This window comes from Daldinia vernicosa, assembly GCF_022497035.1.
Source record: "Daldinia vernicosa strain CBS 139.73 unplaced genomic scaffold F5Y00scaffold_3, whole genome shotgun sequence".
NCBI lineage: Eukaryota > Fungi > Ascomycota > Sordariomycetes > Xylariales > Hypoxylaceae > Daldinia > Daldinia vernicosa.
Genome location: NW_025953919.1, coordinates 168,717 through 194,889, shown reverse-complemented (window position 1 = coordinate 194,889; position 26,173 = coordinate 168,717). Strand labels below are relative to the sequence as shown.

At 45.9% G+C, this 26,173-nt stretch overlaps 9 protein-coding genes across 9 annotated transcripts; 4 read left to right on the top strand and 5 right to left on the bottom strand.

Annotated features, from left to right (window-relative positions):
* The first annotated feature begins 430 nt into the window (after positions 1–430).
* F5Y00DRAFT_224488 (uncharacterized protein) lies at positions 431–2,840 on the top strand. Its single transcript, XM_048006011.1, has one exon. The coding sequence runs from the start codon at positions 969–971 to the stop codon at positions 2,088–2,090; it is 1,122 nt and encodes a 373-aa protein (XP_047869290.1). The 5' UTR covers positions 431–968; the 3' UTR covers positions 2,091–2,840.
* A 528-nt stretch (positions 2,841–3,368) lies between these two features.
* On the bottom strand, positions 3,369–6,673 carry F5Y00DRAFT_224481 (dynamin family protein). The gene is made up of 8 exons (XM_048006010.1): positions 6,468–6,673; positions 5,964–6,390; positions 5,617–5,901; positions 5,432–5,552; positions 5,355–5,378; positions 5,235–5,307; positions 4,266–5,172; positions 3,369–4,185 (listed from the first exon to the last, which is right to left on the bottom strand). The coding sequence occupies exons 2-8, from the start codon at positions 6,072–6,074 to the stop codon at positions 3,493–3,495; spliced, it is 2,214 nt and encodes a 737-aa protein (XP_047869289.1). The 5' UTR covers positions 6,075–6,390; positions 6,468–6,673; the 3' UTR covers positions 3,369–3,492.
* A 746-nt stretch (positions 6,674–7,419) lies between these two features.
* On the bottom strand, positions 7,420–9,300 carry F5Y00DRAFT_257384 (uncharacterized protein; the record flags this gene model as incomplete). Its single annotated transcript, XM_048010550.1, has 6 exons — positions 7,420–8,261; positions 8,318–8,338; positions 8,390–8,533; positions 8,585–8,795; positions 8,846–9,173; positions 9,245–9,300. 6 exons carry the CDS (start codon positions 9,298–9,300, stop codon positions 7,420–7,422), a joined length of 1,602 nt encoding a protein of 533 aa, XP_047869288.1.
* Positions 9,301–9,894: 594 nt separating this feature from the next.
* F5Y00DRAFT_257383 (P-loop containing nucleoside triphosphate hydrolase protein) lies at positions 9,895–12,828 on the top strand (the record flags this gene model as incomplete). Its single annotated transcript, XM_048010549.1, has 10 exons — positions 9,895–9,924; positions 9,980–10,105; positions 10,163–10,210; positions 10,274–11,176; positions 11,229–11,345; positions 11,405–11,891; positions 11,959–12,127; positions 12,186–12,262; positions 12,327–12,686; positions 12,758–12,828. 10 exons carry the CDS (start codon positions 9,895–9,897, stop codon positions 12,826–12,828), a joined length of 2,388 nt encoding a protein of 795 aa, XP_047869287.1.
* Positions 12,829–13,403: 575 nt separating this feature from the next.
* F5Y00DRAFT_224475 (uncharacterized protein) lies at positions 13,404–13,846 on the bottom strand. Its single transcript, XM_048006009.1, has one exon. The coding sequence runs from the start codon at positions 13,813–13,815 to the stop codon at positions 13,408–13,410; it is 408 nt and encodes a 135-aa protein (XP_047869286.1). The 5' UTR covers positions 13,816–13,846; the 3' UTR covers positions 13,404–13,407.
* A 2,678-nt stretch (positions 13,847–16,524) lies between these two features.
* On the top strand, positions 16,525–17,016 carry F5Y00DRAFT_257381 (uncharacterized protein; the record flags this gene model as incomplete). The annotated part of the gene is made up of 1 exon (XM_048010548.1): positions 16,525–17,016. The coding sequence occupies one exon, from the start codon at positions 16,525–16,527 to the stop codon at positions 17,014–17,016; it is 492 nt and encodes a 163-aa protein (XP_047869285.1).
* Positions 17,017–17,289: 273 nt separating this feature from the next.
* Positions 17,290–18,300, bottom strand: F5Y00DRAFT_257380 (uncharacterized protein; the record flags this gene model as incomplete). Its single annotated transcript, XM_048010547.1, has 1 exon — positions 17,290–18,300. The coding sequence occupies one exon, from the start codon at positions 18,298–18,300 to the stop codon at positions 17,290–17,292; it is 1,011 nt and encodes a 336-aa protein (XP_047869284.1).
* Positions 18,301–22,734: 4,434 nt separating this feature from the next.
* Positions 22,735–24,002, top strand: F5Y00DRAFT_257379 (uncharacterized protein; the record flags this gene model as incomplete). The annotated part of the gene is made up of 4 exons (XM_048010546.1): positions 22,735–23,042; positions 23,108–23,559; positions 23,631–23,704; positions 23,760–24,002. 4 exons carry the CDS (start codon positions 22,735–22,737, stop codon positions 24,000–24,002), a joined length of 1,077 nt encoding a protein of 358 aa, XP_047869283.1.
* A 1,148-nt stretch (positions 24,003–25,150) lies between these two features.
* F5Y00DRAFT_99834 (uncharacterized protein) lies at positions 25,151–26,077 on the bottom strand. The gene has a single exon (XM_048014433.1). The coding sequence runs from the start codon at positions 25,845–25,847 to the stop codon at positions 25,197–25,199; it is 651 nt and encodes a 216-aa protein (XP_047869282.1). The 5' UTR covers positions 25,848–26,077; the 3' UTR covers positions 25,151–25,196.
* Positions 26,078–26,173: the final 96 nt, after the last annotated feature.

The following is a 26,173-nucleotide window of genomic DNA, read 5'->3' as shown; positions in this document are numbered from 1 at the left end:
GTAAGGTTAAGCAAGTAGGATAGACGACCGGTTTTGACGCCACTGCACTCGCTGCACTTACTGCATATGGGTTCTCTCTCTCTCTCTTTGTCCCTCTAGCTTCTCTCGGCTCTCCGTCTCGTAATCTTCCTTTCACCGCTTCCTCCGTCCCCAAGGCTCCTCACGGGATCCATTCATGTACCAGCCATCGACGATCTACCCGACTAGGTAGAGCTTTTTTTCCTATCGAAACAAAAATATCCCCTTGCTTTTTCTCCACTATTACGTCCGGCTCTTAAACACTTGGGCTGTGGGGGTGGGTGAAATTTACAGGAGGAGAAGACGGATGGTCTGTAGCGTAGGCACAGGGCATAGAAGGTCGCAAAAGAGGGCAGCTTTTTTTTTTTTTTTTTTTTTTTTTTTTTTTTTTTTTTTTTTTTTTTTTTTTTTCGGACACTCGAAATTCGTCAGCCAAGATTCCAACCGTCCAAGCAGGTGTTTGGTAGTAGGACGTTTCTTTAAGGAGTGGATTCTCTGGCGTTGCCTTGTCCGAGGGCTGTAACCTTTAAGACCTCCACATATCGCTGTCGTCCCGCCAGTTAACAGGCACAAACCCAGCCTGCCTGGAGAGTCTGAGAGTGAGGCTAACAGCCCAGCTTAGCCGGCTGCCGCTGTTGCGTGTGTCAATAGACACCAATCCCGACGCCGCATCTTCCCAAGAGGGATCCTGCACGACCATTGATTGTCGTGGCGTCCCTGCAGTCGACTTTGCTCAGCTCCCCTCCCCCCTCTACTAGGTATATGGGTTCTATTGCGAGAATTCCGAATTAAAAAAACTCGGTGATGATTCGCAAGTCTTCCCTTTGACAGTTTGACAGCAAAGTCCGAGTTACACATCGTCTACCATCTCACCCGCGACCTCTGGGTGGTACCACGTCCGACTTCGTCTTTCTCAACACTGATCGAGGACCTTTCTCAAGAAATGTCAAATGGCCAGCTGGTACGTCGGAGGGACGGAGATGTCGCGCTCCTCAAGCGACTCATCTCTCCCCGACGGCCCATATCGTCGACGTCGTCAGCACGTCGAGCACAAGAAGCGCCGTCCCAGCTACTCTGAACTCTCTAGCCTTCCGGATGACTTCAACAAAATGTTTCAACCGTTTAAGCGCCACCGGTTTGTCGACCACCCCGATACCTTCGAAGCCATGGATTTTGAACAGACCCTGGCCCGTCCGGCTTTCTTCATCATTAAGGAGGGAAACTCCGGCCCCGGCTCATCCGGGCTCGGTCAAGTAATGGTCGAAAACTCCGTCGCGGCCCACCACCGCGCCGAATCTACGATGCGGCCTGGCTCTTTCCAGCACTACAGGGTGCATTCGGACTCGCCCGCCATGAGCCGTCCCACTCACGCTGACCAAGCCCATGACGAAGCGGCCAAGCTCGTCGCGGCCGACCTCGCGGATCCTCGCCGGAGGAGCAGGGTCTCCCAGCACGAGCGGATTCTGAGGAGCCTCATCTGTCCCAAGTCGCCCGAGGCCGAGTTTGACATAGACGACGTCGCTCTGCAGGGCATCTTCTACGCGGCTAACGAAATCTTCTTCCACGGAAAACTGAAGGGTCGTGTCGCATGGGCGTGGAGGGACTTACCCAGCTGCCTCATCGGCACCACCGCACTGAGGAGGTCGCCACTCACCGATGGCTACGAGACGCTCATCTTCCTGTCGCGACGCATTCTTAAGGACAAGAGGTACAACAGGCGTCTGCTCATCTCGACCTTCATCCACGAGCTCATCCACAGCTACCTATTCGTCTTTTGCGGCTTTCAATCTAAAGAGTGCGGCGGCCACACCAACGGATTCCAACGCATAGCCAACCTCATCAACGAGTGGGCCGGCCCTGACCTCCTATATCTCCACAATATAGAAGCCAAGCTTAGCGATTTCGAGACCAAAGCCGCAGCTCTACCTAGGGACTCGGATTTCAACAGCTGGAGCACGCCGTGGTCGCACAACCTTACTACCGAAGACTACTTCTTCCCGAGCCATCACCAATGCAGGTTGTTGCCTGCTTTACGTTTACTGGACCGGGACTTTCCATTGACGAGCCGTTGACGTCCCCCCGGTCCTGCGGCTGCGTCTCGCGAGCCGAGAGGCAGCTTAATGTTACCCCGCATAGGGCTAGATCTTTTCCACAAACTCTTCGCATCATACCCTACCCTACCTTACCCTACCTTACCTTGCCCTACCCTCCTCGACCTTACCTTACCCTACCCTACCCTCCTCGACCTTACATACATATACGCACATACATATATGCACACACATACACACATACATATCTTGGGTTACCTAACCTACATATATACTCACCCTTCATTTCATTACTTTCCTTTGTCGTATACAGGCATGGCGACGGCGTATCGTTATATACCCCTACCTAGATTCGGGACGGAACTACTATTATTACTACTGGGAAACTTGGGGGTTTTCGTTGGCACGTCGAGATGAATAATTCGTTCTAGAGCAGCATAGCGCATGAGACTTTTTTTTTTTTTTCTTATTATTATTATTCTTAGTTATGGGAAATGGCAAATGGCAAATGGTGTTTGGAAGTTTTCAATTTTTTTATTTTTTTTTGAAGTACTACTTACTACTCTACTGTTGTTTTGATGTTTATGCCCCCCTTTTACGCGTCACGGCCTGTTATTTGCATGTTGGAAAGAAGAAAGAAGAATGTTCTTGTTGATATTGTTGTTGATCCTCGAATCTAGTACATATATGTAGGTAGCTAACATGTATCCCAATCGATCCCCGTTATAGATATACGATACGACGAATAGGAAAAAGTGCGAGTGTCGAGAATCCTCTAGCCCCTGTTCGTGTGCTGTGTGCTGTTTGCTGTGTGCTGTGATGTTCTGCTTCGTCCCCACTTGAGCAACTACCGATGCTCTGGGCTCCCGTCTTGGTGCCCGATCTCTTGGGTCTAGCGCGTGTGTTCTTTTTTTTGGCGGCTGACGGGGCCGTTTCGAATCTGAGGCTACGTTGCGAACGGGGGTCATATAATGTTAGTGCTAATTGTTTGTATTGCAACTTAATTTACTCTACGACTGCAGGTATTATATGAGGTATATTTTCGCCTTGCCAACTCACGATACCTTCATTCGCGAAATTAAGGATACCTATGCATGTCAGAAGAAAAGAATACTTGGGTACGCGGCTATCTCCGACGGCTTAACGGTCTGCATGCATATATTGGGCATGGCATAGCATGTAGGTGCAGTTGCATATGTGCATGATCTTGTCCGCCCTCGGAATTAGACATCAAATCTTATGCATCTGCCCGACGTTAGGCACGACTCATGCAGTGTCCCTTGGAAGCGGGATGCTACATTTTTTTTTTTTTTTTTTCGTTTATGTCGACAGCGGGCGTATGGAATCAATTGATTCATTTATTAGACTATCGTGGCCTAAGGCCTCTTCTTTCTAACGACTACCTATCTACGTAGGTATTCATCTAGGCGTCAAGCACTTCGAGAGCCTTCTCCAGGTTCTCAACCTCCTGCTCCAATTCCTCCCTGGCTTGCGTGCTGATAGGACTTTCTTTTGCGATCTTTTCCACCTCTTCGCTGGTCATGGATAGTACTCGTTCGGGGGTGAAGACCTGGAAAACGCTCTGTTCGCCATCCAGCAAGAAGTGTGTGATGGCTTGCTGATGAATCCCATCTAGGAAACGTGCGCGAGCTATCTCGTAGTACGTTTTTACTACATCGTGTACATCCCCGTAAATATGCTCTACCGAGGGCAGTACTGCTTCAATGGCATCCTTCTTCGCCTTAACGCGATTTCTTCCTGTAGAGGGTTCAGAAACTTCCTTGCCCCCTTCTCGCACCATGCGCTTCTGCCGCTCTTCTCGGTTGTTGGCTAGAAGGTCTTTGAAATTGGGGTGAGTGGTGGCCACTCTACCCTTACACTCGACGTGCAGAAGGAATTCGGCATGCTTGATGGCACGACGATAGCAGTCGAGGAACTCATCGGAGAGAAATTTTTGCAACTCCACTCGTAATCCGTCATCCGGGAAGACTGCCTTCATGGCCGTGTCAATAAACTTGTGGATGATCAAGATGACATTTGAGAGGTGAGCTAGAGTAAGCGGAGTCCATTTCTCTGACTGTTCCCTGAAGATTGTGGGTAGTAGAGAATTTCCAAACTACCAAGTCAATTAGCATGAGTCTCAAATAAAATGTCACAAGGCATTACCAAATCACGGTGGCGTGAGTCATAACTTACAACATCGAGTTCGTATCTGGGAGAAGGCGAGTATATCTCTCGAATGTGGTCGATGAGTTCTCCCTTAGAAACGCGTGGGCAGGAAAACGGTTCAGAAAGTATTCTGTGTAGCTCAGGATATTCCTTTTCGTTAGGGATGACAAAAGATATCTCGTAAAGGTCATTTCGGTACGTCGGTATTGATAGGAAATCAGTTGTACCGTCTTCGCCTTCAAACTCATAATGATGTCCTTTCTCAAATAGCATCTCGGCAAATCCTTTCTCGGTTTCCTGCAAGAGGGATGCAAGACACAGATAGGGGCTTGGGGATGATAACGGGTTTCTAGTGTTTCTCGTATCTGAGGCATGCTTTGCAATCTCTGAAAATCGTACGGCGGCGCGGATAAGGTGTGTGCGTTGCTTGTCAGTATCGACACGAGGCTCACCCACGAGTTCCAGTCTTTCTTTCTTCGTTGCGAGGGTAGCCGCTACTTCTTTCTTGACTTCGAATAAGTAACGACCTGTGCGATCTACTAATAATAGTTCTCGAAGCCGAGATCGAACCGAGCCGACACCAATTCGGGCCTTGTCCAATTGGTCCCATGGTGACTTATTGAAGAATACGCACTTGGCGTGATCATGTTGGGCAGGGCCAGAGGTCGAAGCGTGTCCTATTTGGTTTTGGACGATGAAGCGTTCTAACAAAGGCTTTTCCTGATAAGCATGTCTTGGGAAGGGGATGCGATCTGAGAAAGTTCTTTTCTGATTGACCATATCGACAATTGCATTTTTGGATGTATGATGTGCGACGAGATCCGGCTTTGTAAATATCACAATACTACGCCTCCATTCAGGATCAACATCTTCCACTATTTTCGAAATGCGCCAGTTTTTGACATCATCCATGGATGATACAACTGCAAGGATGCTAAAACTGCATTAATATTTAGGTAGTTGAATAGGTATGAAATGGCATCACTCCCCACTTACATTGTTTGAGGCATTCGAACATAGTCCTCAACCATTGACTCAACTTCCATATCAATAGCTTCACCTAGGGAGTCTATTTTCCGTCAGTGTATTAGGTTAGCCCCGAACTGGGAGACACACATTGCTTTGGAATATCAGGTAACCCTAGCTCACGAAGTTAGAAGAAAACCAAGAGATATAGCAGCTAAAAAACGAACCAGGCATATCTATGATTGTCAGATGTTCTTCTCTGGGGCCGGTTATCTCAATCTGTAAGACATCTCTGGCAAATTCTGATTTATAAGAAGGCCGACCACGTTCCGAATGAAGGGTAAAAGCCTATTAAATAATGAGCAACGAGGTAATCTATATGTCAGGCTTATTCGCGGGACAGGAAAAATACCTGGTCGAACAGGTCTTGCAATTTCTTGCTATTCCGGTCTTCGGGTAAGAGTTCCGCTTTGAAAGCTCGTAACTCAGCATTCCTATTCCCTAGATTTCCACCCATATATGATCCACATACAGGGGCAGGCCGCATAGATACTAAAATTCTTTCCGTATTGCTTCTTCGATAGACGATCTCGATCACATAGCTAGTACTGCCTTTGCTGGCTCGTGTAAAGGGGAAGCCGGTTAAACTCTCAAGAAAACTAGACTTGCCGGTAGACCTGTCGCCGACTACAACAAGCTTCGCGAGATAGGTTTAGCTGTATACAAGACTTGGATAATAACAAACCATGACGAACTTACCTGGGTTAGCGGCACCGTGGGTGAGATATTCAAACGTCGCAACTCGTCGATTTTCTGGAGGAGAGCTGGGTCGCCTAAGCCGGCTGCTTGAATCCCTTCGGACTCTGACATTTTCAGCCGTGACAAGCGATATGAAATATCAATATGCTAACAGGTGATGCAAAGGAAAAAGAGGGGAGAAAAATGAATCACCAAGGAGCAAAGACTCATCATAATGTCTTCCCATTTCAACCATATGCTCTCCTAAACCACTTCCCCGCTCCGTTTGTATTCAGTCACACACGAAGCTTCACCGCTTACATGCATATGCATTCCCGGATTCCTGCGTAAGACTATTCCTACTCTTGCCAATGTCTTATGAAAAATTTTGTGATCGCGGCTCAATGCAGATATGTCAATCAATCCTGTTGAATTATACGTGGTGGCACTAAGCGACAAATAATCTGTCAGATATTACTATCTGTCCGATACAAATATAAAGCATAATAGAATAGAATCTATTACCAAATAACCTTTTAGTGGTATAGCGGTTTGTTCGACATGATCCCACGCCATATTATGGACGCTCAGCTGATTACCTGGGTAATACGGAGAGGCTGTTTACTACATATGTCGGTAGACAAGGTCTAGTCCATATTGTACGTATGTACGGATTAGGGTAGTAGAAGGGAATACGAAAGGAGACACGAAATGAGGCTATCACGATTGACTGTTGTTGTAATTGGTAAGTTACGTAAGTGTGGGCTAGCTAGAATGATGTGGTGTTTTGTGCGTAGACTAATCTCACCACGTGATTAGTCTTACGTAATGATATCCCAACAACATACATGTACATGTAAGGCTAAATTTGTGATAAAGGTACCTATACTTCAGGTATCATAGTTTATATCCTATGACATGTTGGATGATGATGTTCAATTAACTGAAACTAAACTAAGAACATTATTATTATTTTTTCCAAACACTCAATATGTCTCTGAATGTTTGGATGACACGTGACCTACGGTCACGTGTGAGGGTACATGGTATCTGGATATCCCACATAACGCCTCTATCGAATCTCGCGCCCTTCAGGGGCACTACGCATTAATTAAGGAAAGGGGCTAGGGGCTAGCTAGCTTAGTAGTGTAATTAAGGATTAGTCCTAACTAGTAATAGAAATCAATGCAAGTATCACGAGGTGGAACCAAACAGCATGAAAACAACCTTATTGTTCCGCGAGTCTACCAGAATTCTAAATATATATCGTCGAAACAGTTGGAAATATCACGTACGACCATAGGATCTGGAAAATTCGGGATCCCGTCCGCTCTCCCCTAGACAAGCCGGATACCGCCGGATTAGTAGTTGGGTCGGTGACGACCAGCGAATCCCCGGTGTTGTACGTTTTACATTTTTGCCTCCTCGCCCTCGTTTTACTCCATGTTTAGGGGAAGGGGTGTGTATTGGACATAAACTAATTGATAACCTTCTGTTGGGCCGTGTGAACGATTATACTCTCAGGACGGCTCTGCCCGAACTCATCACTTTCTTTGTCTGCTTTCCAGTCATAACCATTGGCTACGACAAGAACCTTAACTTTGACAGCAGCGTTCTCCAGCAGATAAACCAATGCCTTCATCAGCTTTTTCCGGTGGTTGACCTTGCCTAATTTACAATTGTCAACACGATCCATAATGATCCATACCGGTTTGGTCTGATCGAACATGTTTAGAACCCTAAGCGCCACCCTTTGAAGCAGTATGTTGACCGCGTCGCTATGTTCATGTTCATTGTGGCTTTGTGATTCGGCTTCAAGCGCCGTACAATATTTTTTAACTTCCGCTCGCAACTCTTCATACTGCTTATCATTCTCCAGCGCCTGAGGATTTAACGTCAGCAGCTGGATGATAACGTGGGAGAGCACCGGGAGCAGGCTGTGTTCTTGATATTCGAGGATATAGAAGGCGTACGGATCACCTCGTTCGGATTTCCTAAAGTTCTCGATCGTATCCAGGGCGATGGAAGACAGCCAGCAGCGTCTGGCTGAGTGAACCGATTGGTCGTTATATCCTGTCAAGAGTAACATACAGGAGTGCGAAGAATCTCGCCATGCTTGGAAATCCAAGTGACTCTTGAACTCCTCGAGTCGGGATCCTCGCATATGCTCCAGGTAATCCCAGCCACGTTCCAAATCCACATTGAACTCATATTGATACCTCCGCAACTGTTCGGATTCGGATTCCATCGAGAACCCTTCGAGATGTAGCAGCTCCTTAATACTGACTAAACGATCGCTATTCTGTCCCTCTCGCAATCCTACCGAAATTTAGTTATTGCCTAAGAACTATATCGCCCAAGTCCGACGGATATACTTTTGATGTCCTTCTTTAGGCCTTGAGCGACACGTCAATATACGCATATTCAAAGGGGGAAGTTAAACGAACAAACGAGCTGCTCTTTGAGAGCACCAACATTCTTATTCAGCAGTTCCTCGCTCATATACCTGACGTTGACGATTGCTTGTTGCACTTCATGTGCGCTATTCTCCAATGTCACTGATGATCCCCACAAAGCTTTGGCCCATCGTCCTGATACTAGAAATCAGTTGAAAATCCAAACCTAAATAGCTGGGCGCTCACTTATGCTTCCCTCGGAGTAGTATTTAATAGCCACAATACAAAAATCGATGAACTTGTCATAAGCTTTGACGATATTGGACTGCAATTGATGGTCGAGTTCGTGGTCATCGTTATAGATATGTCGGTAGAGCCTTAGCCCAGCAACTCTATCGTGAATTTGAGAAAGCGTGTCAGAGATGTCACTCTCCATTTTGGCTCTGTTACGGGCAATCTGGAAATCTTTGTTCAGCTTGACTTAGATACGGCTTCGGTCAGTCATACGGTGAAGAGAAACGAAATAGTCCCAACGGCCATCCCGCCGTATGGCGCACCAAAATCTTTCACAAGTTGCAAGATAGGCTCGATATGCTGTAGGATAACTACGGCCGTGTCCGCAGAGCTTTGTAATATTTGGGCTGTCGCCCCAACGCCATGTTCATGGCTTACTTGGAAGTCGCCCTTGGCGTCGAGGGTGTTGACCCAGATCCTGCTAAATGCATCAACACTGTCAAGCTGCAAGGCGTGTTTTTCCTCTTCAGAAAATCTATCATGAGTGTTGGCAAATTCGCGCAATCTCTTCTGTTCGTGGTCTGATTTCTCGAGCACGGCCCTAAATTCGAAATCAGCTACAAATATACGTAGGTAGGTAGCTATAGTGACCTAACGTAGGTAGGTACTTACATATCGTTTTTGCTGAAGAGCTTTATGCCCTTCGAGGAGCCCTTTTCTTGAGACATTTTGGCAGAAGGCACCTTGAAAAATAATTAGAGCGACAAGGCTGGGGACCTAAGAGAATCGAATGAGAAACCAGCATAGTTGTCGGGGTCTGACAAGAATGCATTAGATACCTAACCTATAGGGATGGTGCTTATATTGCTATCTTCACCGGTTACATCCTAGTACCTAGGTGCAAGTGATTACCCATGATCCAGTGACATTATAAATTAAAATTTCAGTATATCATGCACTGGGGTCGGCGATTAAGTCCTAGGAGGGGTATTATAGTGTGACTCAGAAGTGCAATTCGTTATCTATAAGCAATAAGCATTGCCAAGGGGGTTGCGTTATACATGCATGTCATCTTCAGCTGAACATCCATTACCGTTGTCTCTCAGAAGCATTTCTGAACTGCCGAAGTGAAGCGTGCTATTAAAGGGTCGCCTCAAGCCCATCGCTCCTCAGACTCGACAGTACACATGGAAACTTGAAATTCCAGCGCTGTCACGCGTTACAATAGGGGATAGCTAATCTACTCACGCTCACCGATGCCATACCCAGCAAGTCTTTTAACCAAAATTTAGAAGGAAGTGCATCTAAAATATACCGGCGTGATGGCACCATCAGAATCTGCTGCGTTGCCTGTAAAGAATCGTCCCATCCATACTTCATCGAGATGCCAAACTAACTTGGCCTAAGGCGCTAGAGGTTAGACTTCTCGATCTCGAGAAGCGGCTTTCAGAATTAGACCAGAGATACAACTCCCTGTTAGAATCTACAAAGCAAGGCGAGAATGGGGCAACGGGCCCATCAGAGGGCTCAAAGGTGAGGACATCTATCACCTATCCCCGTACCTTCTTGAACCCTAACGGAAAGACCTAGAAGTCTTCAGATACTACCGATAGCGAAGTGAAAGTGAAAGATGACAACGTGAGTCAGATATCTACTCATTGTCTAAGAGGTCTCTCTTGGGTCTAACGTTCTGTACCAAAGGAAAATACCAATCTGCATTCTCGAGTAAAAATTGTCAAAACAATTAAGGATCCTCAGACAGGAGAGCGTGTTGAGCGCCAAGATGAAACCCTAAACTCAAAGCCAGACACTAGCGACCTTGCCTTCATATTGAGAAAGACGGTACATGACAAGTTCTCAGGTGAAGAAGACTGCTCTGAAATTGACATAATCAATCTGGGGCTGTGGGAGCTCTTGAAAGAGCATCTTGGTGACTACCCGTATCATTTATTCCGCGCATCACCGGTTACTATTTATTCTCCTTACGAGCCATTCATCTTCAAGTGGGGTGAGCTAGAAAAGGCAGCAGCCCAAGACCCAAAGAATGAGCAAGACAAACAGGCCAGAGAAGACCTACAGACTCTCCTAAGTATACTTTCGGGTGGATCGTCAGGCGATGCCAAACTAGATAAATACTTCAAAACCCGGGAAGTATGCTTGCGAGAAAGTACGATTCAATTCGATGACCTCTGGACTATATTTCCCCCTGGAACTCTGGTTTATGGAAAGCCTTTCCAAAACCAGGATCAGGTGTTTATTGTTCAAGACAACAGGAGGACCTGGCCAGAGCGTGGCGACCGTCCGCAGCAGTTACTGCCATGGCAGCTTGTGTGCTGGACGTATGATTGGACCGGTGAAAAGTTCCAGAGGACTGGCTTCACACTTCTCTTTGAGCAGTTTGACGGACACAGGCCCATAACAGCATTACCATACTATCCCTTCCGTCTACACGCCGATTATGATTCCGTCAAGTCTAAACTGATTGAGCGCGGTAAACTATTCCGGAAGTACTGTCTTACCAAAGAAGGATCACGGCTATTCGAGTACGAGGGTGAGACGATCTTTGAGAAAAAGGGCTTTACTGGACTAGTGCAAGCCGATGAGGTTGGCCCCTATTATTTATAGACTTCGTTACATAACGCTAATTTGTTACTAGGATGATAATAGCGATACTCGGTCAACGAATCCCTTCTTGGAGTTTGAGCGGAGAATGCTTAGGCGCCATCTGTCGGCACAGGAACCTACTCGAATCGAATCTGTGAAGTCATCATATGTAAGTTATATCGCCTCCTACATTCTTGGAATACGAACAAAGGCTTAATGCTCGTTCAGATAAATAGCAGAGTTGTGATCGACTACCTGTCCTACTTCCAATATGGGCCTTTGGTTGCTCGTAACGGTGCATTGAAACTAAGTGCAGATGACTTGGATTGCATGTGCTCTGACTGTCAGCAGAACGGAGGCTTAACAGCTAAATATAGGACTCGCTTCGACGAAGTCAAAATCCAAAAGAATAAGATTTGGGAGGACGAACAATACATGCTCTGTCCTCCACGTCTACTCGGATACATTCTCGGAGAGAAACAGTGGGCGCAATTGCAAGTCACCATGGTACAGGAAATCCCGCCCGACGACCCGAAAAATGCTTGGATTACTCGACTACAGCTCGCCGATGACAACAAAACCAAAGATATGCTTTTTAACCTTGTGCAGAATCACGCGTCGGCAATGAAGAAAGAGACCAAGCCAGGGGAAATGGATCTGGAAGTTGACGATATCATACCTGGGAAAGGGAAAGGTCTGGTTATTCTGCTCTATGGTATGACCTTAGTTCCTGTCTCATGAGGCGTTATAACTAGCAGGATATATACTAAATTAGGGTAAAGGACCGCCGGGCGTTGGAAAAACGTCGACAGCAGAAACCATTGCTATTGCTACACGCAAACCTCTGTTCTCTATTAGCGTCGCCGATGTTGGCACCAAGGCCCGGCATGTTGAATCGAACCTGTCTAAGATATTTACTCTTGCCGCTTCTTGGCAAGCCATATTACTGATGTGAGTTTCCATACGAATTCCTTTTCAATCTCGCTTCTGCTATTGACGGCGGCTTTAGTGACGAGGCCGATGTTTTTCTCGAAAGTCGTGGACGTGGTAACGCCACCTCGACGGATAGAAATGCTCTCGTTTCAGGTAAGAGGTGATGGCCCCGAGCTAGCCTAACCGCTTGTTAATATTCGCTTGTTAATATTCTCAGTGTTTCTCCGGGTCCTTGAGTATTACCAAGGTATTATGTTTTTGACAACGAACCAAATCGCCCAATTCGACGTTGCTATTCCATCTCGGATCCATGTTTCCATCCAGTACGAGAGCCTCAAACCAGCGCAGATGGAGCAAATCTTCAGAGGGTTCCTTCAGCCGCTAGAGGACAAGAACCTGATTGAGGACTATGAGGAGATCTTGGAGTGGCTCAAAGAAGACGTATATGGCATCGGATTTGACGGTCGGCAGATCCGAAATATCGTCACTACAGCTTTAGGGTTGGCTCGTGCTGAGCGCAGGAAAGGCAAAGGAAAGCTCAATAAGAAGCATCTAAAGTCTGTTGTTAGCAATTCACGTTCGTTCAAGTTGGATTTTACAGTACAATACGATAGGTACATCAACAGCCAGGAAAAGTTGATCAAATAGTTGTCAGCGAGAAAGTTCGGCGGGATAAATCGGTCCTCAACGACCGATGGAAGAATGGCTACGGACCGTGAGTCACGTGATCAACTCAGGAGGCTTGCCATATCTGTTAGATTTAGATACATCAGGAAGCAATCAGCTAGTTGGGCGACCTTTTCTGAGGATGTTCGCTGTGACATATACTATACGACGGAGAGGATCGTGATACAATCGGTGTACTAATAGGGGTATAGACTACTTATTTGATAATACCCATACAAGCACTGTAAGCAATGCTTTTTACCTTGTTGAAGTTATTATTAGGACTTCTTAGGGGAAACCGGTGGCAACGACATCTCTTAAGGATTTGTAGAGAAATAGTGTTGGATTAGCCTATAAAGCTACTAAACGATCGAATGACATGTGCACATGTTTATAAAAAAAAGTTTCCAACATAAAGTGAGAGGCGGTCCCATCAAGGGCACCTAAAAACAAAACTTCCATATAGATCCAACCTCATAGCTTGAATGGAATATTCCACTCCTGTCGGTTTCGTCTGGCGCGTCGTAACGAGATATGGTAGATCATATCGTGGTTTGTCTGGGAGAGATCTATTAGACGGAGCCCGTGATAGATTAGGTAGGTAGGTAAACGGGAGGGGATATCGTACTTATCTAGACCTGGATTCCAACAGACTGGAACCGGAGGTTGGAAGCCACGCTGTCGAACTGGACAAGGACCGAGACGGAAATACCCTTGCCCTGGTAGACGGCCGTGGCGGAGTCGATGGTGAGGGAGAAGGACTGTCCCTTCTGGAGCCCTTCTTCCTTGAACTTGACCAAGTTGGCAAGGTAGATGGCCACGGTGTCGACGGTGGCCGACTGGGAAGAGAAGTCCACGGAGACGACCTTGAGGTTCGGGTTGTTGACCGGAGGGCTGGGGATGGTGAAGTGGATCCATCCGCTCAGCTCGTTCGGGCTCGTCGGCTTGACGAGAGCGGAGCCCTTGTCGGCGGTTATGGAGAATGAGGAAGTGCTGTCCTTGATGGCACCGATGCCGTGGGTGGAGATCCAGGTAGTCATTTTGATGGAGTGAGTTGACGTGTGAGTCGAGAGTTCTTCCCATAGGTAACTTGTTAGTTAATTACATTCCGCTCATGATTGCTAAGGTGTGATTGCTAGGCATTTGTTCTTACTTTTTGAAAGTTAAGCAGGATTATCCTGATTGATCGAGGTTGTGACTGTAGACTGATAGTTGAGTTGAGCTGTCTGGTTTGGATGTGGTCTTTTAGCGGTCGTAGACCTCGATATATATACTTTTTTTTCAGGACTATCAGAAGCAACCGGTCACTATACTTTGTACCTACATCTAGATCAACTCCATGAAGTAGTCGCCGACCTTACGTCGTATCTTCGGGGTGCATCGTGAGGGTATTCTGCAGACGCATCTCCTACCGGCCGCTCTTTCAGCTTCTCTCTACGAGCTTGGCAGCGATGCATATTGGCGTGGAAAATCACAACATTTCCTTCCACGATCGTCTCAACATCGCGGATCCCGAATGGATGAAGCCGCGCAATACGACCATGCTCATTTCCTTCGAGCTATTACACCATTGGCTATGATGCTAGACGCCTGTCTCAGACTTGGTACGGCTGGGGTTGGAATTTCGCTGTCAACGATGCCCCGCTCCCGGCATGACTCCTCGCCATGTAAAAACAGCGGCGCGTCGAGACAGAGATATCGCGACGTCTTCCTTTGATAGGCTGGGTATCAACCGCTTGAGGCGTGGTTTAGAGGAGGGTTCAGGTTGCCTTGGTCTGCAATGCGCAATCTTCCAAAAAGGATCACGTACCTAAGGTAATCGATATACTCCAGCATAGCCTCCTTAGCTGTCGCTCGAGATGTAGCGGTTGACACCTCTTTTGTTTCCTACCGATGTGTTATTGTTTCCGTTGATTGGACAATTTGCGATGGCGATTGAACTAAGATGCGGTGAAGTATCGTCGAGGTTATAGGTAGACTGATGCTATACGACACAACAATGCTGAGAACTTACCTAATTGATTGTTATGTTTGGATCAAGTATAGCTCGATGTTAGAATGAACTATCGTAATTGGCTCTTAGTATCTCCCTCGTTGTGCCTAATATTCGTCAACGTCCCAAAACGTATTTTCAGCTTGGTTGGTTTGCAGAATAAGGGGCGGGGTACTAGCCTCTCGACATGGGTACGTCGGTTTCTCCCGAGTCTCCCGAGCTACTTATAAGCTGATATAGACCTGCATGATGAGTGTCAAGCGCCGTTGGATACAGATGACGGATCACGTAAGTCGTATGATCTTATAGTTGCAGGCGTAGGACTTGGGGAATGATGAAGCTTTGCGAAGTGACCTACCCCGGGATTAACCTAATATGTTTGACGAAGGGTCGTCTTCTGCATATATACAAGTCATCTCTGTAAGATGCCTGTGATTGTAACTTTTTGCGCAATACGGAGGTTGGTTTCCTATTGCATAGTTGTGATCACGAGTACCTAGCTTTAAACTCATTAGACGTGCCTGATTATTAAAGAATATTCAAATCATATATTTCGTTATAACCAAATCTGTTATGAAAGTTCCAAGTATCATGATCACAATGATATTTACCATGGCCGTAATAGTATATCCCGGCATGGCAAGTAGATGGTGGCTACGTCTAGTATGTGTCTCCCATCGCCTGAGCGATTGTATCAGCAGGCTCATCACCATCAACATGTTGCCCGACTTGCGTCAAGTGGCGTCTTCTAGGGTTGCTGAGTTCTAACATTTTAGGAAGCTCGGGATATATCGTTACGTATGTTGTGAGCTGTTACGTAGGCTAGAAATTAGTAACGATTGAAAAGGGACCGGCATATTATCGCACCACCCAACTAGAACCTGACCATTACGTTGTGTACATAATAGAAGAACAATTAAACAACTTAGTAACTATGTTCTCTTACATTAGGAATCGGTCGGAATCGGTCACATAGCTTCCAACGATGCCAACCATCCTGAACGAAACACCAACATGAACGTGTTGGCTTCCCAGTTAAACTTCGCCCCTAAACTGTTCTACGGGTTGATACTGCGTCTTAAAAATAATATCAAAGTAGAAGGTTCCTGCCATAAAGGAATATAGCTAGTCCCACCCATTTGTCATACTTGAGTTAGGTACGTAAAAGTGTATAATTCCAAGTCCTAGCGTCGTATTTAGCCCCCATAACCAGCCTCGCCTTTCCTACCCTTAGACATTAGGATAAGTGTGTAGCATAGGATGACCGCTATCAGTTTTCCATAGGTACATCATGCTCGATTCTTACTATTTAAGCATCAGGCTCCAAGCTAATTTGAACTCAAGGTCTTTTCTTTAGCCTTATATAACTTGATATCAAATACTGTCTCTGTCTTCATATAGGCGAATAAATTAATAGTATCATACCAGCCCTGAAGGACAAGTTAGTGAGCACCCACTAGTTACCCAATTAACTTTCAAATAACTATTTAAAAAGCTAATATACTCTACATTACTAGAAATTATCAAGATGCGAGTGTGGGTATCGTCTCACGGCGCTGGAGCCATCAACACTTTAGACAACTCTTTCAGCATCACAGCCAACGAAGGAGGGTCAGTAATAAGACCGACAAAACCCGGGGAACTAAAAGGAACTGTTCTATTCCCTCTCCACGGCCTACCAAATAATATTTCATATTATAACAAGGTGGCGGTTGACTTCTCGTCTCAAACCGCACGTGTTGATGAGGTAGTAATTATGTCCGGTAGCGATGAGGTCTTCCAGAAGAAGAGGCTGCGCAAGACTGGAGACTTCACAGTTCCGTTGCACGGCCACAATGTAAAGGCGGAAGAAGAAGGGAAGGGCGTGGCCTTATGGCTCAAGGTAGAGTTTGAGAATGTGACTGGGGAGCTTGAGTTTCGGTCGGTTGGGCTTGAGGTTGTTGTGACTTCTCCGCCGCCAATTGAAAAGATTAAACTCGATAGCGGGACTTGGAACACAGGTGATGTTAGATCGTGGGATCATCCTAGAGAGAAGACCGAAGGCTTGATTAAATTCACAAAGGAGTTTACCTCAATTCCGACGGTGTTGGTTAGCATGAATACCGCCAGTGTTAAAGGGGGGTCTAACTTTAGAGTCAAGGTTTACGCGACAGAGATCAGTTCTCATGGGTTCACCGTTCACGCAGATAGCTGGGCAGATACGGTTTTATACTCGTGCGGTGTGACGTGGTTGGCGATAGGATCTTGATATGTTGGCGAGGATACCTCGGGACTGCTAAGAACACTGAGAGAAGTAGGGACTGAAAGTGGAACCGCTGGGTTTGGGACAAGTAATTGAGAGACCTAGACTACATACCCAATATAATACAATTATCATATCGGTTAATAACGGAGTTCAGGCCATTTCCCTAGCTGCGTCATATCTCCCCCTTCCTTCCCTTCCTCCCCCCCTCGGGTCATTCTGAAAGGCGAAAATCCTACCACAGAAAAGAAACTAGGTCTCAAACACGAAGATACAACTCTAGATACTGTGACCCTCAATCTGCTTCAACAGATTGTCAACGGCATCTCCACTGATATTGCCATTGTTTATCATCAGCTTCAGTTGCTCTGTCAAGGTTTGATACTTGACCGCGGACTGCGTCGTATGCATACATCCTTCGACGTCAATAGCATCCGACATTCCGCGCGGCATCATCGCTAGACCACGCAAATCGCCCACCTCTCCAGATACAACGCATGCCTTGTACCATTCAGGATTCGATTCTCGACTGTTTTCCATGAGGTGAGCTTCCCAATGTGGAGAAATCTTGTCGAAACAGATGCGCTCTCCCTTGGAAGATTCCGAACTCCAGTCCATATCCCAGCCTACCGGCCATTTGAAATCATCGGTCAGACCTAGGATAGCATAGGGATTCGTGTGACCTTTGGGAGGGTGTGTGGTGAATATCTCCACAATAGATGTGTCAGAGCCCCAATGCCAGGTACCTCGATGGTCAGATGAGTCCTGATTTGAACCCGAAGAGTGTTCCATTGGCTTCAGGGACGGAACAAGCTCGTAGATGCCAGATGCGGCTTTGTCATCGCACAATGCCATGGCCTGGAGGATTGCTAGGTACAGACGCGGGATACGAGCGGCTGCCTTACCCTGCATTCTAAGCTTGGCTTGCTGATTCAAGAACTTGAAGACGGGGCTAAGGGTGTAGCGTTCCTTCCTGTCGGCTAGGAGTATCATTGCGGCAGCGTCCTTTGCTATGCCTGGGAGCTCGGGGTCAAGGGCGCTCCAGACACGCTTAACCCATGACATATGGTCAATGGGATAATGCCAATGATAGGTGGCGGACTCGGTTCCCAGCATGATGGTGTTGATTGGAAATAGCTCTCCCGGTTCATCTTCGCCCTCATAGTCGGATTTGTCCTCATTGATATCAATGTCAAGCTCGTCGGCGTAACACATATCGATATCAGTGTCGGACTCATGCCATACAATGATAGACTCATCAAGACCTTGACCTCGAGTATTGCCGTCCATGGTGGAATAATCCAACATGATGTCTTCTATCCTAATGGATGTAGTCAGTATCTAAGTCTAGCTAGCTATATAAGTCTCCTAAGAGAGATGAAAGGGATATATCTAGAGAGAAGAATACTTAATGAATATACATACCTGAAAGTAATGATAGCGTCGGAGATGTAGTCAAGAATACAGATAACTTAATACCTAGTGATACTCAGTGAAGCTATTGCCCGCAGGGTATGTCAACCAAAAAGATGACTTGAGGTTCTAGGTGAAGCTTCTGCAAGGAAGGGATGTTTGGTTTAGGTATGTGCAATATGTATAATGGATTCGCAGCCCAAAATGTTTGGAATTGGGATGGTGAATGTTGATAGGAAAGAAAAAGATGTGAGGTGAATTGTGGAAGAATCCTCAGGTCTGAAGGAAACCGGTCTGAATTAATACTGGACTCTAGGATCTAACCTGGGAAGCTTCGTTGCAGAGGAAGGTCCGGCGTAGCTGCCGTCTTTGTACGTGGCAACAGCGGTGAGTTCGCTCTTGCTCTGTTAGATGTTTCATACCCATAGCAACGCACCCAGGTTGAGAAGGAAGTATCAATCCGGCGACTTCCTTACTCAACATCTAGAAAGACTTACAGACAAGGTTCAGGAAAGAGCGGCCTCGTTTGACCCTTTGAGTACCTTTGAGTAGGTATCTCTAAAATTAACCAGTCACCGATTATATAGTCCATCTAAAGGTCTTAAGGGACATAACAGGCCTGGATAATACCACCAAAGGCGTAAAAGTACCTAATACACCGATTGGTTGCATGTTACATGAGAAAGAGCTATACATATCATTACGTCAAAGGCACATATCCGTGCCGGTAGCTGTTGCCATTGCCGTTGCCTTGTACGTTATGATGTACGTACCCAACATACCTAAAAGGTAAGTGCTACCTAAAGGTACTTAAAATACCGTAACTCCCTACAGAAGTCGTCGATTACATGTAGAAGTCATTAGACACGGCAGGCACATACTTGATTAGATACATACTTAAATGTATAGGTACCTATGTATGTGCATGCTTGTGAATGGGGCTTGTAATAATGCATGTAAGGTTGGATGACCTTGTTCCATCTTCTCCTAATTGTATACATGGCTTGGTTCTGTCTCTCTCTCTCTTCCATCTCTAAACTCTAAGGATTGTATGTTATTATCACCCTTATTCTTCTTTGATCACCATTGCAACATTCCTCGCTTGTTCATACGTTGAAAATTTCGGGAAGCGGACTCCTCAAATCGCTCTCAACAATGGGATATGAGGTGTGCATACCAAAGCCAGAGTATCCACCCTCAATACCATCAACCCGGAGGAGGCTGTTCGTCAACTAAATACGCCACCGCTCTCATCAGTAAAATGGAGAAACTCCAATGCCTAAAGATCTATATGGAACGCCTCGATATATACGAGTCCTCGCCGGATGACTTCCAGGATGCCATGTGCTCCAGCTTCAAGGCCCTGGGTAACAGCATGCTTTCCAGTAGCTTACGCGTGTTAATGCTAATCTGGTTCAATACTCCAAAGGTACCTAATTCTATATCTTGCGTATATTTTCGCATCTACAATATGTATTGTTGAACTCCTTGTGTTTCCAAGAGGCTGCACCTCTTATTACCGGAGAAATACATTTTAAAATAATTAAGCGTCTTCAGATCTAGTCAAGTTCCGATCAAGCGAGAGAATTGAAATATTATCGCCGTAAGAGTTTTTCCATGATATATTCTCGGGTCCTTGGATCTAAAGTTAATAGGAGCATAAGTGCAGCACAATGCTTCCCCAATGTGAAATATCTTGACATTGGTTGTAGTCGCTGGTCAGACGATAGTGTATGTTATCTAACCACTCGCCTGATACTTTCTCATCTAGTTAACATATATTTTTGAAACATAACATGGAGATCCGCTATCCAAAGTGCGTGGGTAGCCAGTGTACGTTGTGATGTATGTCGTAGAATAATACGAATACGGCATTGCAAAGCTCGTAATTATGCATCAAGTCTTCGTTCCGAGGGGATCTAGAGGAAATTATCTTAGACGTAGCACCTCTACCTAGGAGGTAAATAACCGCGGCGCGTTTTCGATGAACACCATGAGCGATGCACGGCATACCGAGACCAGAGAACACAACATATAATACGGCTCCTGACCAAGAGCCACTTACAAACCCATAACTAATTGAATAACCGCGGTTACTCACGGACTCGCAGGACAAGCTGTCGAATATTGTACCCCTGATTGATGTCATACGTGGAGTGAATGTCAGGATAGATAGATTGAACTATTAACGCCTGTCTTCTACCCTCTTACGAGGGCGCTGCACACCCCTTTATAGTGGGCCTACCCTGCAACTACCCCTAACCCATTCATACCCTAACAAGGCCTAAGGCAGTTCCCAAATTTTTGAAAAACATACGCAAATATAAATTCAATGGTAATTTGGTTCCCATAAGTTATAGGCTCAGGCAGCTGCTGTACAGCTTAAGGCGACCGCATATAGACAATTTCGGAATTGAACAGCCCATAGTCTGCACGCGCTGTACAGTCCCATCATCCGAATTTCATCCAACTGATTTTTCTCTGCTTCGATGGTCGCTCACTTACGTCGTGACCACCCGCGTTAGTGGGACCACGTTTTGCCGGGCTAAAAATCTAAAAAAGAAATATTAAGACTGGGTGTAATGGGAACGAGGGTAACAGCTTACCTTGCGCAGGTCTTCTGTGAGGCGGCATTCTTGGATCAGCTCATCGACTTGATCAGCTGTGATTGGATTATCACCGAATACATCTTGCCTCTTCTTTAAGATAGAGTTGTGCTATTTGCAGATTGGTCTGCCAGCCCTTCCAGACAGATTATTTTACAGATTATTTTTCAGAAGACTGGCAGACCAATCTGCAAATAGCACAACTCATTATAAACCCCGGGGTGTGTTTTGTGAACTTGGTAAACACCTCCGAGGTCAACGGAGCAAAGATAAATTATACCCAGCTTTGTACTTTCCTTAATAAATTCGTATTTCAGGAAGTTACCACCTCTCGGTAGGTATATATTCACGGCCTATTGCCAGCGTTAAGTTTTTATCCGTTACTACTTCGTAAGAATAGGACCACTTGATATTGCTCGAGAAAATTGTATTCGATATAGCCTACGATTTGCTATCGCTTACGTCATACGACTCGTCGCCTAAGAACTTATAGATCTCCTATGCTATCTTACCCGACCCCCCGAACCCGAAACCCATAGATGGGGCCGATAGTTATGTTAACGAAAGCGGGTACTATGCCGATCGGCGCACGTGTGGGCAAGAAGATCATGTGACACCGGGATTGATAACAGGCACGTGAATAAATGATGATCACGTGATTTTCGCGACGACAGCAGATCCAGTCCTTGATTGCGATATAGGTATTGATACACCACATAGGCACGTCTTAACTTATGGAAGCTAGAGCATAGGAAGAGCATTACTTTAGTAACTTGAAGTTTGATGTCTGGACTCTCCGGCCAGTAAACTTTCCCCAGTTTCGCTCAAGTAATGGACGGTTTTCCTCTTTCGTCTCTCTCTGCAAGTGATGTTAAAGATTAGTAGATGGCTAGAAAGCCCTATCTTAGCCATAGATATAGATTCTTCTCGCCCTATCCATACACTTTGGTAGCAGATATCCCGCTTTCTCCATATCTTACGCTGCCGTCTACCTATATCCGGAGCCCCTAGCTACTCTAGAGAGATGAAGATAATAACGTAGATCATTAATATATGTTATGCTTATCTACCTAATCTTAGTTGCTATGACAAGCAAGGCAAGACCCTGTCACGATTGCCGTTTCCATCTTAACGCCATCACCTAACTAAAGTCTAAATTATTGGGATAGGTACCAGGGAAGTTACAGTTTTACATCCTTCCCCATAAATTCAATCTTGAATCAGCACCTTCCTTCGTATTCTGTTCTAGCAAGATTGCCGTTCGAATAGCACCTACAAAACTAACCTTTGTTTACGAAATTTCAAAACCACCACTCCGGGTATTCACCTTTCTAGTACTCTCACCTCCTCCTAAACCCCACACTATCTCAACAGCGCACTAGTACACACCCTTGACAAGCTCTCCTAGGGAATTCTGTCTCCGCCTATAACCCCAGAGGCTCAGCATTATACACAAGATCTTAGAGGTAAATTGCCTGTTACCGTATTCGTACCTTCTGAGTAGACTTCTAATCTTCCTACCTAAGACCTAAAACGGCTATTGGCCCGAAAGTAATTAATTACAAACCGACCTACACTATAAATCTATCATCGCCAATTCTTTAACGTAACCATAGTCATATCATACTTCTATCCCAACCACGCCAGCATATCTAATCATAAATACTGCCACATTGCCTTTCACTTTTCACGATACTCGATCACCATGGCTTCTTTCCCCATCCCTAGCCACTCCAAGCTTCGGTTGGTGGAGGTACGCGGAGCGCCAAAGCCGGAAAGCTTCCATAAATCAGCTCTTGAGCGCCTGCCCTTTTGCGTGCGTCGTATGATATTTGAGGCCTGCGACTCTACTTCCAAGCAAGCTCTCGCCCAAACTTGCCAAGAGCTCCGCAATGCTGGTTGGGACTTCCGACTCCAGAATGTGAAGGTAACTGGCATGCCACCTTCTTTGCACGGGGACTTGGTGATCCTCAAAGATCATATGCAAACCCAGATTGTTCGTACCCATACTACGTGAGTGTTATCTCCATCCCTACCAACGTACCTTAGCATGCAGCCTTTAATCGCGGATTCAATAGCTCTATACATATCGCCATTGCCACGTTCTTCAGCCGAGACCCCTATTCCGGCCCCCGTAGTAACTATACTATTAGTATTCCGGGTTTAATCAGGTGCATTCTATCTCTTATCAGCAAAATGCGGAGATTAAATGACCTCAAAATTACTATCAAAAGTACCGGGCCAGGCGACGAGCTAGCCGCTTGGTACGAGGATGCCATACACAAAGAGGTTAAGGAACGGCTTAATCATACGGTTTCTTACAATCCGCTCACAATTCGACTAAAAGGGTTCACCTCTACTAGAGCGATCTATTTCACTCGCATGTTTCCTAGACTGCGTCATCTAGAAGTCAGAAGCAACTGCTTTAGGTCGGCTCTCGACCCCAGTATAACGGCATATCTCCCGTCACTGAAAAGCCTAGAGATATACATACAGCTACCCGACATCAGCGGTGTGGTGGCCTTGCGCAGTAAGTCATCCTAACATAATTGTTTTGAATTCCTAAGTCTGTACCTAGGCTCCTAGCTAATACTTCTCTAGACATTAATCGTGCATTCCCATTACTAGAGAATCTTGTTATTAGAGGAATGTCCACTTTCACCTGGAAGCGAAGTGTATGTCCGTTCCGGCTCTTATATATCATATTCTGGGTTAACAAATCATTCATAGGAAGTCGCCTCCCAACTGAGGCACTTTATTCACTTGCGCAAGCTCGAAATCGCTACAGACTGGTACTACGATCCTGATGATGAAGAGAGCTGGGAGGTCAATGAAACCATATCCCATCTTTGCGCCAAGGCCTGTCGTTCTCTTGAATATATATCTGATCAAGTAGAAGGCCGCGAAATGCACCATTGGAAGGTGGAACGAGATCCGAAACGTAAATTTACGTTCCTACGTCCAATCTTCTGAGCCCGCTATACGGTTTCGAAATTTATGGCCTAACTACTCGTTCAATATTGGAAGACCTGGAGGTCGTAGGCAGTATTGGCTCTCGGAAGAATACGAGATTGACTACCACGCGCTATACTTTTGTGTTTGCGTTCTAGCTAGTAAAGGTACCTACTTAAGGAGAGACGGTACGGGCAATTGTGCCCTTCCGTGGTGTCGTCAGTTTCCACGGTGACTGAAGCATAGTTTTTTAAGATTGAACTTTTTCGTTTGATATGTTACGGATATAGAAAGCCTTATGCGATCTCTTCCTAAATTGATCATCGTTCTGCCTTCCCAAGTCTTGATTCACCTAGGTTCGTCGTCATGTAGTGAACCTGATTGGACAAGACTGCTCCCCGCCTCCCTAAAGCGGCAATGGTTTACTCTAACGGCTGATCTTAGCCTTGGGACCGCATACTTCTCGAAGTTAACCAGCTTAATCCACGCTCTTAATAACGATTAAGCTTAACAGTACTACTATTCCAAGCTATTATGGACCATAACCGTGTCTATCACAAGATCCCGGAGTTTGGCTAAGGCAGACTTTTACGGCGAGCTTCCCCACCCTACCTATACCCGTGAGCCCACCCAATATAATTTCAGAGGTGATACCGAGATAGTCTAAACATCTCAATACATCTCGGAGGGAATTGTAAACCCCCAGCTATAGTTTTGGATCCCTTTCTGGCGTAGTTGCCTCTAGGCATGTCAAGGTATTTGACAGCAAGTTCGGGACTACCAAGAAACTTCTGCGTGCCGCATTTTTAAACTACCCATTATTACCCAGCCTCTACTGCACTCGGTACGTAACAAGACATCTATGATATATGCCTTAATAGCCTCGCATACGTTTGTCGTATCTGTTAAGTACGTCCCCCGTCAACAATCTAGCCATCTCCATTACGGGCCTTAGGAATCCGAAAGCTGGTCTGAAAACTAGGAAGATATATTTAAATATTATTAACAAAAGGTTAATTGATAGAAGACTATTTTTGCCCATTCTGTATTCATTACTCCACCTATCCTCGACATCATCTTCCACTCCTTCCTCGTTAGCCAGTAGCAAGTCAGGGCATCTTTAGGTAACCCACGTATTCCACAAACGCTCAGGGACACCACCATTATCTAAATTCCGCAACCAGTACTTTTCTTTTGGTACGCTGAACCATTCCCTTATTTATGGGACCCTATACGAATCGCTACTAAACCGCCATCTACCTTCTTGAGATAGAAACAGGTACGATTGTATCTATATGCAGGTTGGCAGTCGCACTCTTCATTGTCCAATAGACATACACGTGAGGATCTCAAGAACGTGTTCCTCAAACATATCCAAGTACCGGGCCGATACCATTCACAGTCCTCTAGGATGAAGCTCCTTATACGCTTGACACCATCCATACCGACCCTATAGATAATCGCGAGGAAGGCGTCGAAAATAGCATCATATTTGTTAAAATCCGGCATAACGAGCTGTAGTAAGAACATGAGATCGTGGATACATTCGTCCCACTGGTTGCCGATTCCGTCATTACTCCCTAGCTTAGGGCTTGCTAGTCGTGGTCGTTTTCGCCGTATGATATCTCCGGACAATGCCACCTTATCGCTTGTCCCACTGACTGGCGCTTCGAGTTGTGCTGGCCGGTCACATATGTCGCTGACAAGATCTGTAGACGATGTAGCGGAGACATTCTGCGGTGGAGTTGAGAGACTGAATGAGACGGAGGCGTCCTGGACTCTATCTTCGGAAACAGAGATATTCATGTTGACAAGACATTTCATTCTGCTGGGTGTTTCGGGAGGCATTGTAGACCGCGGTGGCATTAGAATACGATATCAATAAGGTTAGTTGATGCGGATGAAGGGGAGCAATGCATATAAGGCTGCTTTGTGAGGCCGTCTAGTAAGTTGTGGGATGAGAAAGGGAAGCGAAAAGGTGAGAGAATAAGAAGGGAATTTAAAGCGGGTGATTCGTGAAGCTGGGGAAGTTGCAACACCCATTGAGTCATGGCATGGGTATACGGAAGGTGAGGTCCTTCTAGTATAATTGAGGTTGTTTCATCATTCTCGCCTCAAGGCAGGTGGGCCGAGAATGCTATTTCCATAATGACTACCCGTTACGTATAGTTTGCCTTAGCCAGCTACCTGGG